Raw genomic sequence first — 10,940 nt, 5'->3', positions numbered from 1 at the left:
TTAATTAATTACCCAAATTGTATATACATTTTTTAGTTTATAATAAAATAAACAGCCCACTAGACAAGTTATTTCTTTTATTTTCTTTTATTTATTTATTTATTTATTTATTTTATTATTATTATTATTATTATTATTATTATTATTATTATTATTATTATTATATTTTTTACATTTTTTAAATTACCATAATGTCAGAAGACATATTTATTGGACAAGCAGATTTATTTTATATTTTATTTTTGGTCATATCGCCCATCCATTGCACAATAAGTTTTTTTTATTTTTTTTTTTATATAAAAAATTTCCCCTCCTGAACAAAGGTTTTTTTTTTTCAGATAGTAAAAAGTCAGATATACCACATACGTAGATGAGACAATTTGTAATCCTATTATTAATTATTATTATTATTATTTATATTATAATTTTTATTATTATTATTTAGATTATTATTTTATTTTATTTTTTTTGTTAACCCATTTATGCAATAAAAAATTTTTTTAATGAAAAAGTGAATTAAACTACAATGGACGAGATGCAATCAGCCATCCGTCAGACCAGAAAGAACTTTTATTATTATACCATCGTTTATTAAACTGATGCATAAACATAAAATTGTCCTTTTATGTAAATTATTTGACAAGAAGAAAAAGAATCGAGTCAAATGAAATGATGCAAAACCAGGTGTCTAAATTTACTGTTAATGATCCAGAACCTTATATTCTGTGAACACCTTGTTTTCCCCACTCACGCTTATCATTAAAGTTTCTAAACATTGTTATTTAGAGGAGCGTAACAGTTGAAGCATCTTGATTGAGGGGTGCAGGTTTCCAAAACATGCCTTTAGTAAAAAAAAAAAAAAAAAAAAAAAGCATCTCCTGTCTGAGAGACGAGCAGAAACCTTGAACCTGTGCTCACATCCTGAAATCATGCCCAGAACAAGTGACGTTAACGTTCCAAGATCCGCTTTTCATGGTTTCCAGATGAAACTTCCTGGTCTCAGGTTAGACCTCAGGTTGGCGTGAAAACTTTTAACCATTACAAGGCATCACCTCTCAGCCATGGTGTTTTCTGCAGACTGGTGCATGAGACATAATCACAATTTAGACCACACAGCATCTTCTTCAGTGATATGATATGAATGTGCACAGGAATCCAATCATTTAACTACTTCAGAAGAGATGCTAGATCAGTATTCCTGGGGAAGTATACCATGGAAAGACCAGGATCCTGACTTAAATCCTAAATATTAAACAGAATGATAATCTACCCAGTGGGCAGGTGGGTTGCTGCCTCACAGGTCGGTTCAAGATCATATGATATATTTTGTATGTTCTCCAGCTCATAAAAACAGGTGAAACTGCTGGACTGTAATCTTTTTGGGGAGAATGGAAGGAAACCAGAGAACTCAGATGAAACCCTTGCAGACATCGTGAAAACATGTGAATGATCATACAGACGCTGACATGATCTTTAGGAGTTCATAGTTGAAGCTGTGAGGTGCTACCACCTGCTGTTTCCTATGTTGTTGCTGGGATCTTCTTCCACTCCTACATATTGACATTATGGAGCTGCTGGATGTTAGACATATGTGGATGAATGCTTCTTGACCTTCCGCTTGAGGATGCCCCACAGGTGATCAATAGGGTTCGGGTCTGGAGACATACTCAGCCACTCCATCACCTTCACCTTCAGCATGCCAGTTTTCATCTTGGTGGTGTTTTGGGGTTGTTAGTTAACTGCCGTTCGCAGTTGATGTTGGAATCCATGTTTCCCTCAATGAACTGCAGCTCCACAGTACCAGCAGCACTCATGCAGCCCCAGACCATGATGCTACCACCACCATGCGTGACTGTAGGCAAGACACAATTTTCTTGGTTCTCCTCACCAGGGCGTCACCACACATGCTGGACATCATCTAAACCAAACAAGTTTATCTCAGTCTCATCAGACCACATGGTTCCAGTAATTCATACATTTTGGACTAGTTGTCTCCAGCAAAATATTTGCAGGCTTTTTTATGAGCAGCTTCTGGGATGACGGCCTGCAAACTGACTTGTTGCAGTGTGTGTGTGTGTGTGTGTGTGTGTGTGTGTGCGTGTGTGTGTGTGTGCGTGTGTGTGTGTGTGTGTGTGTGTGGTCTGCGCACTGACAAGCGGACCTTCCGCTTCTGCAACCTCTAAAGCAACGCTGCAGCACTCATGCGTCTGATTTTTGAAGCAGCTTCTGCACCTGACACACAGCACGAGGACTCGACTTCTCTGATGGACCCTTGCAAGGTCTGTTCTGAGTGGAACCCATCTTGGAAAACCTCTGTATAACTCTGACTGTTGTACTGTAACTCAGTTTCAGGGTGATATTGATCTTATCGGCTTGTTCTTCTTTGTGGAGAGCATCAATTCTAACTCTCAAATCCTCAGAGAGTCTTTACAATGAGGTCCATGTTGAACAGTCAGTGTTCAGTATGAGAGAATTGGACTCAAAGCACCAAATTTGAACTGCTCTAATACAAGATACACACATTTGTATGGTTCTGTCAAGCAGACAAAAACATGAACATGATGAATAGGACATGTGGCTTTACCTGGTTACACACGTACAGCTGTTATCACTGAGGGTGTACTCACTTGTGTTACTATTTAGACAATAATGTCTGTATGTTGAGTTATTTTTAGAGGACAGTAATTCTGTACCTCTATACAAGCTCTGCACATTGACTACTCTAAAATATGTCCAACTTTCATTTCTGTAGTCCTGGGCGAGGAAGCTGCTCAGCTTTTATTTGATCGTGTTTGTTACTAAAACCCTTTTTGATCATTATATAACAACACTCAAGACTGTAAAATCCCTTTTCCATGGAATAGCCCACCCGAGCCCTACACACACACACACACACACACACACACACACACACACACACACACACACACACACACACCTCCGAAGCTGATTTCTCGGAAACTATACAGCTTCGAAGAACCGAGGTCTTCCTCCGAAGCGGACGCGTCACCGTGCGGCGTTCTGATTGGACGCGTGGGCGATTGGGGGCGTGGCCGCGAGTTCATTCACACAAAATGACTCGAAAGGCTTTTCTCAGAATTACAAATCACAGAGCGCTCTTAGGCTTTGGGATATTATCTCCTGATCTACAGGGTGGAAGTCCTTGCTCTTGTTTCTTCTTTAAAAGTGACGTGGAGAAGGTGAATTTTTTTTTCTATTTAGAATAAAAATCACAATTAATTATGATGAATGGAGTATTGCATTGTAATGTATTGTATATTAATAGGCTGATTGGAAGATGAATCCAGGAGGACGTCGGCTGAAGCAGTGGCTCATAGAGCAGATCAACAGCACTGTTTATTCAGGCTTGCAGTGGGAAGATGAAGCTCACACCATGTTCCGCATCCCGTGGAAACACGCAGGGAAACAGGACTATAACCAAGAAGTGGACGCTTCCATTTTTAAAGTAGGAACATCAACTTTTATTGGCATCATTATATTTAGTTTAATATTGACTCTGTGCACCTTCACTGGTCATGTGGGAAAAAAAAGACATTGGGTCCTAAATGCAATGGTGCATAAACATATTTCTTGCTTGCATGCTTTCTAACATGTTTAAAAATATAATTTATTAGTAAAAATATATTTTAAACTTCTTTCTTATGTTTAATACATTTCCAAATGTACTTGTGTAAAGGTTTAGTCATCAAAATAAAAAATATGTTGGTGGTGCTACTAAGGAAAAAAGGGAAAAAAAGCATCTAATCGTCTTTTCTATACTTTTTAATATTTATATTACATTTTAAAAGACTGATTTAAATTAAAATGCATTTAATATTAAATACCTTTTAGCTGTAAAAGAAAAATCTGGTGTATATAATGATAACTGAAAATATATAATGAACATATAACCACTATAAATGAATTTTCTTGAATAAATCTTTTTATATATAAATAAATTAAACATCTAGGAAAATAAATGACTCACTTTGTGAAGCGCTTGAGGTTTTCTGCATACGCAATAACAGTTAGTGTGTTAGGTTTAAGTAAAGTTAGGATTATAAAAATATCAAATTAATATTCAATATTCAATAATCAATCATTACACACTCATGCAGTGCATTCAAGTTTTTTTTTAGGTTGTAAAGTTATTTATTTATATTAAATTAGATTGTATCTAATTAACTATAAACATAAAGCAACTCTCATTTTTAAATGTGGTATAATATCTTTGTTTTGGACATAATTGTGCTATTTTACTGCCTTTAGTGTCTTTAATATATAATATAAATATTTATAATATATAATTATAATATATTTGTTTTTAAAAGTCAGCTTTCTACAATCTCTACAAAATGAGATTTGAATATTTGAATATTTAAAACAGTTATTTAAATTAACACATTATTATTTATTAATAACGATTATAAAACTTAAAATAATTATTTTCACCTTAGGGATACATCCTCAGACATATATATATATGTATGTACACACACACACACACACACACACGCACACACACACACACACACACACACACACACACACACACACACACACACACACACACACACACACACACACACACACACAATTCAATTTACTTTTGCTACTGAACATTTGTAAAATAAAAATAAATAAAAGAGTTAAATCTACATGGAATCTGTGGGGTCTTGCAGGCTTGGGCAGTGTTCAAAGGCAAGTTTAAGGAAGGAGATAAAGCTGAACCTGCTACATGGAAGACCAGACTACGATGCGCCCTCAACAAAAGTCCAGACTTTGAGGAGGTAACAGAGCGCTCGCAGCTGGACATCTCCGAGCCTTACAAGGTGTACAGGATCGTCCCTGAGGAAGAGCAGAAGTGTAAGTGTGCGTCTGTTACGTTTCAGCTACACATCATGCTTTTCTCTTTAACAAGAACTTGTGTAGATGAAGACTTTTTTTGGGGTTCAGCAGGTAAAAACAGCAGCACCACCATGAACATGAGCTGCTCTAATGAAGAACTGGATATGTGCAGCACAGCAGAAATAGATCAGCTCCTCAGAGAGGTGAGGATGGTTTCAGGATCTACAGGTGTGGCTGAATTCTTGATTCTGATTGGTCGGATTGGGTTTTATGAAACGGTAGGGTTTTCTGACCGTAGTTCAAACTCCAAGGCAAATCAAAGGAGCATGTATATAATTAATACGTCCAGTGTAATACATTAATGTCTTTGGTTGAAAAGGATAAAATAAAATCTATTTAAATTTATTATTTAATATTATGTAAGGAGTCTCCAGTGTCAGCACTTTATCAAAAGTAAAGCAAAAGAGCTTGGTTTGGTTTTATTTTTAAATACTTTACATACTTCATGTAATTCTCCACAAATGTAATTATAAATTGGTCATAATTATGATATTAAATACATGTTACAGGAATATTACAGCTTTACTGTGGTAACTAGACAGTTGGTGCTTGTTGTAGTTTCCTATGTTTCCTATGGTTTATTTGCACATTACTGGGTTGGAACCTAACATGAAACCCACTGAAATGATTCGCGACGCCTTTTTTTTCTGTGCAGGCGTCTAATGATGAGTACACAGGCATTATCAAGAGGAGCCATTCTCCACTGGATGAGAACCGCAACGTTCAGTCACCTCAAGAGTTCTGGCAGCAGGGCTCTCATAACGGTAAACCTCCAACCAACACCTACACTGAGATTTACACTCTGTGTGTGTGAGCAAAAATAATAATCATAAAAAAAACAAGAAGTATCATCACCACGACGTTCATAGTGAAACGTAGAAAAATAAAAAAGGCCTTAACTTGTTAATTAATGCCTTGTTTTTATATTAAGAGCATTTTCTTCTCCACTTTGCTGTCTCATGCTTTTTGTGTGTGAGAAACTGACACGTCTTCTTTTAATGCGGCTCATGAGAGCTGAAATAAGCCTTTGTGCCTTTGTGCTCTTTTCAGTTTTGCATGCTGAGGAGGACAGATTTCCTAATTTCCTTTAGAAAGTTGCTGACTTTGCGTTCATGCTCTCATGAGGGTTTAAACACACGAATCACAAATCATTTATGATTCATGTAAAGGGTAGGATTTGTTGCTTATTTAAAAAGAAATAAAGTATTTAACCTTTTTTTATTCTTCCATTCGCAGTTCATCCTATCCATCTGGACACATCACCGCTGAACTCATTTAATGCTGGTATGTAGTGTCTGCTCTCTAATCTGTCCTATACACATGCAGAAAAATCCCATTAGAAACCTTTTATTATTGTATATACACACACACACACACACACACACACACACACACACACACACACACACACACACACACACACACACACACACACACCCTGTAATGCGAAATTTGTATGGTTTTAATTTGCTTATCTAAATGTTTTTTTTTTACTTAAATTTCTCATTTATATTTAATTTATTTATTTTATATATATATAGGTAGCTAAAGATAGACAGACAGACAGACAGACAGACAGACAGACAGACAGACAGACAGACAGACAGACAGATAGATAGATAGATAGATAGATAGATAGATAGATAGATAGATAGATAGATAGATAGATAGATAGATAGATAGAAAAAGACGGACGGACGGACAGACAGACAGACAGACAGACAAAAAATACAGACAGACAGACAGACAGACAGACAGACAGACAGACAGACAGACAGACAGACAGACAGACAGATAGATAGATAGATAGATAGATAGATAGATAGATAGATAGATATTTAGTGTATTACATAAATTGCTCATTTTCTTCTCATATATACCTGTGAAAGTTTATTGCCTGATTCCAACTTTTTGGAATAAAATATCAGGTTCACTTTTATATAGAGTTTTTAAAATACGCATATAAAATGGAGATGTATGAAGGTTACTATAAAGGAAATTCACAGTTCTTCGAAAGGTTTTTCTTTTAAAAGCTTGCAACTTAGAACTGTTTTGGGTTCTTGTGTATGCTGTAGGAAAAGAAGAATCTAAAAATACTTTAGAATATACAGTAAGTGAGGTTTGAAAGACAAACACTTTAAGGTTACAAGGGTCTACCAAAGAGTGTTCCCCCGGCACTGAACCGTTTCCATCGAGGAAGAACCAGAGGAGAACTTGTGTAAAGTGTACCATTAAAAACACGTTGCCTGAAACATTGTGGTAATTTTGTTATTTTAAAAGGTTTTCAGGACAAATTGTATTTAGTGGGTTGTTAGTACAGGAACGTTTATCCTTCTGTTAAACATATAGAAGGTTCCATGTTGAACCATGTGGTATCAGAGTATTAGGTTCAATGGAACTGTGTTCTGGTTCTAGATTCACCCTTTTTCTTTATTTGCGTTGATAAAAATATGTTCTCTCTTTGTGTGTATGTGTCCAGGCTTTGCTCAGATGATTATCTGTTTCTATTATGGGGGAAAGGCAATGAGTCACTCAGTGATCTCTCACCCTGACGGCTGCCGGATTTCTCCCTGTCAGCCCCCCATGTACACCTCGGACAGCCTGCAGACCGTACGCTTCCCCTCCGTGGATCTCATCGAGAACGAGCGCCAACAATACGTCACCCGTAAGCTCTTCGGGCACCTGGAGCGCGGCGTTCTGCTGCGGGCCAACCGTGAGGGCATCTTCATCAAACGCCTGTGTCAAAGCCGAGTGTTCTGTAGCGGTCAGGACTCCCAGTACAGCTCCGGTGTCAGCAGACTGAAGAGAGATGAAGTGGTCAAGATCTTCGACAATAACAGGTTTTTGCATGGTGAGAAAAAAGATGCTAATGTTTTATCAGTTAGCGTGTGTGTGTGTGTGTGTGTGTGTGTGTGTGTGTGTGTGTGTGTGTGTGTGTGTGTATACTGCTTATATATCCACGTGTATGTTGATCGAGGCTGTGTGTCTCTCAGCTTTGCAGTTGTTTCAGGAGAATCAGTACCCAGCTCCGGATCCCACTGTCACGCTCTGTTTTGGGGAAGAATTCGGCGACTTCAGCACTGCGAAGAACAAGCTGATCATCGTGCAGGTACATATGAGAAAAGTGATTCATCTCAAATCTTCTACAGTTTCAGACACCTCCTTTATTATTTCTATAGTAATGAACAGTATTGACTACAGTCTGACTAGTAATGACTTATAATGACAATATGACTATAATTTGACATGCAATAACGTATAATGTCCAGTTATGACTTGCAATGACTATAATATGACTAGTATATATGACTATACTATGACTAGTAATGAATACAGTATGACTAGTAATGACTATACTATGACTAGTAAAGACTATACTATGACTAGTAATGACTACAGTATGACTAGTAATGACTATACTATGACTAGTAATGAATACAGTATGACTAGTAATGACTATACTATGACTAGTAATGAATACAGTATGACTAGTAATGACTATACCATGACTAGTAATGACTACACTATGACTAGTAATGACTACAGTATGACTAGTAATGACTATACTATGACTAGTAATGAATACAGTATGACTAGTAATGACTATACTATGACTAGTAATGACTACACTATGACTAGTAATGACTACAGTATGACTAGTAATGACTATACTATGACTAGTAATGAATACAGTATGACTAGTAATGACTATACTATGACTAGTAATGACTATACTATGACTAGTAATGACTACAGTATGACTAGTAATGACTATACTATGACTAGTAATGAATACAGTATGACTAGTAATGACTATACTATGACTAGTAATGAATACAGTATGACTAGTAATGACTATACTATGACTAGTAATGACTACACTATGACTAGTAATGACTACAGTATGACTAGTAATGACTATACTATGACTAGTAATGAATACAGTATGACTAGTAATGACTATACTATGACTAGTAATGACTACACTATGACTAGTAATGACTACAGTATGACTAGTAATGACTATACTATGACTAGTAATGAATACAGTATGACTAGTAATGACTATACTATGACTAGTAATGACTATACTATGACTAGTAATGACTACAGTATGACTAGTAATGACTATACTATGACTAGTAATGAATACAGTATGACTAGTAATGACTACAGTATGACTAGTAATGACTATACTATGACTAGTAATGACTACAGTATGACTAGTAATGACTACAGTATGACTAGTAATGACTATACTATGACTAGTAATGACTACAGTATGACTAGTAATGACTATACTATGACTAGTAATGAATACAGTATGACTAGTAATGACTATACTATGACTAGTAATGAATACAGTATGACTAGTAATGACTATACTATGACTAGTAATGAATACAGTATGACTAGTAATGACTACAGTATGACTAGTAATGACTATACTATGACTAGTAATGACTACAGTATGACTAGTAATGACTATACTATGACTAGTAATGACTACAGTATGACTAGTAATGACTACAGTATGACTAGTAATGACTATACTATGACTAGTAATGAATACAGTATGACTAGTAATGACTTGTAATGACTTGTAATGTAAGCAATAGATCGAAACCTAAATAAACATGCTATCTTGTTAATATGCTGTAATTTTTTTTTACATTTAACCTTTAAGACATGAGTCTCCAGTCTCAGCACTTTGCTCTAACCGAGTTTTCTAAAATCTTTCTTGATTTTTTTTGTTTTTCTTGCCTGCTGAGGGAACAATTGTAAGATAAGCAGCTATTGCAGACTTCCCACAATGTCATACCATACCAGTGTTAACCATTTATCACCACATTATCCGCTTTGAGACAATGTTCATTGTTAAAAGTGCTATACGAATAAAAATTAATTGAATTTAATTGAATAAACAAATAAAAATTAAGATCAAGTGAAGGGAATATTTCATGCTACTGCATCTGTAAAGTTCCTACACAGCTGTGTGCCTCTAAATTTATGCTGACAGTCAGGTGTCACAATATTAATGTCCATAGAATGTATTTTTTTGGGGGGGGAACCCGCAAAAGAACAGCTAAAAGGTTGAATCATTACGTGTACAAACACAAAAAGTTTATTTTTTACATGAATTTTTACACGAATGTAACATTTCCTTCTATTCCCACTATGTTATTATTTATAAATCTGTGAAACTGTAATACCTGAAGCTCAGCTGCAAATACTAGACCACTGATTCATGTTTGACTTGTTTGTCAAAGTCTCAAGGCCTAAATCGTGTCTTTGCTATGAAACAGATAACGGCTGTGAAATGCCAGCAGCTACTGGAGGCCATGACGGCTCACCGAACTCAGTACAGCGGCAACCTGGAGATCTCAGACGAGTTTCCCAGCGATCAGATGAATCGCATTTACCAGGATATTTGCAACTACCCTGTTTCTCAGAGACCACCGTGTTACAGAGACAACCTTCCCATCATTGCCTGAAATGAGCATCTCATAAACAGGTGGATTTAAGAAACAGTAAAAAAAAAAAAAAAAAAAAACGTGATGTTTGTAAGCATTAGCAGGTGTCACATGGTTTAATAAAGCAACATGTAGCGTCACGTCGTCTCAGGATTTCTCAGTTACAAAAATGTTCTCAGGGATGCTTGTTTTTTAAAAATTTTTAATGTACATTTTGCTTTTTTTTTTATTACATTTTGTCTTCAGAAAATACAAATTAACTACTCAAATGTGAGAAATGATCTTTAGATGATAGGTTTTACTATCTTTTGTATTGCAAATTTTTTGGAATAAAACCTTTAAAGCATTACATTCATGGTGTATTATTATAAGCAACGCCACTCTCACTAAGACTAATAATAATAACCATTATAATAAATTAATAGTATGTGTTTGTATATATATTGTATAAATCTTAAGAAATTGTTTATATAAAAATTTCCAAGCAAATATTTTATATAATAAAAAATTGGAAGAACATACACTTGCCATTTCATGAAGATAATGGAAGGAAGGAAA

General features: G+C 35.6%; 1 protein-coding gene across 6 annotated transcripts; it reads left to right on the top strand.

Moving 5' to 3' along the window:
- The first annotated feature begins 3,059 nt into the window (after positions 1–3,059).
- irf8 (interferon regulatory factor 8) lies at positions 3,060–10,731 on the top strand. 6 transcript variants are annotated; one of them, XR_014535483.1, is made up of 9 exons: positions 3,060–3,200; positions 3,287–3,466; positions 4,683–4,866; positions 4,960–5,051; positions 5,564–5,672; positions 6,145–6,192; positions 7,388–7,759; positions 7,902–8,207; positions 9,115–10,731. XR_014535483.1 is itself a non-coding variant. In XM_083553058.1 (9 exons), the coding sequence occupies exons 1-9, from the start codon at positions 3,075–3,077 to the stop codon at positions 10,401–10,403; spliced, it is 1,416 nt and encodes a 471-aa protein (XP_083409184.1). In that variant the 5' UTR covers positions 3,060–3,074; the 3' UTR covers positions 10,404–10,731. The 6 variants fall into 6 exon arrangements, 4 of the variants coding, with proteins under 4 accessions (XP_083409184.1, XP_083409183.1, XP_083409182.1 ...); XR_014535484.1 differs by having other exon boundaries at positions 4,957–5,051; XM_083553058.1 differs by having other exon boundaries at positions 7,902–8,017; positions 10,215–10,731.
- Positions 10,732–10,940: the final 209 nt, after the last annotated feature.

The sequence above is a fragment of the Silurus aristotelis genome, assembly GCF_946808225.1.
Source record: "Silurus aristotelis genome assembly, chromosome: 10".
In the NCBI taxonomy this organism is placed as follows: Eukaryota; Metazoa; Chordata; class Actinopteri; order Siluriformes; family Siluridae; genus Silurus; species Silurus aristotelis.
The sequence above is the reverse complement of the archived record's forward strand: the minus strand, read 5'-3'. Positions and strand labels throughout refer to the sequence as shown.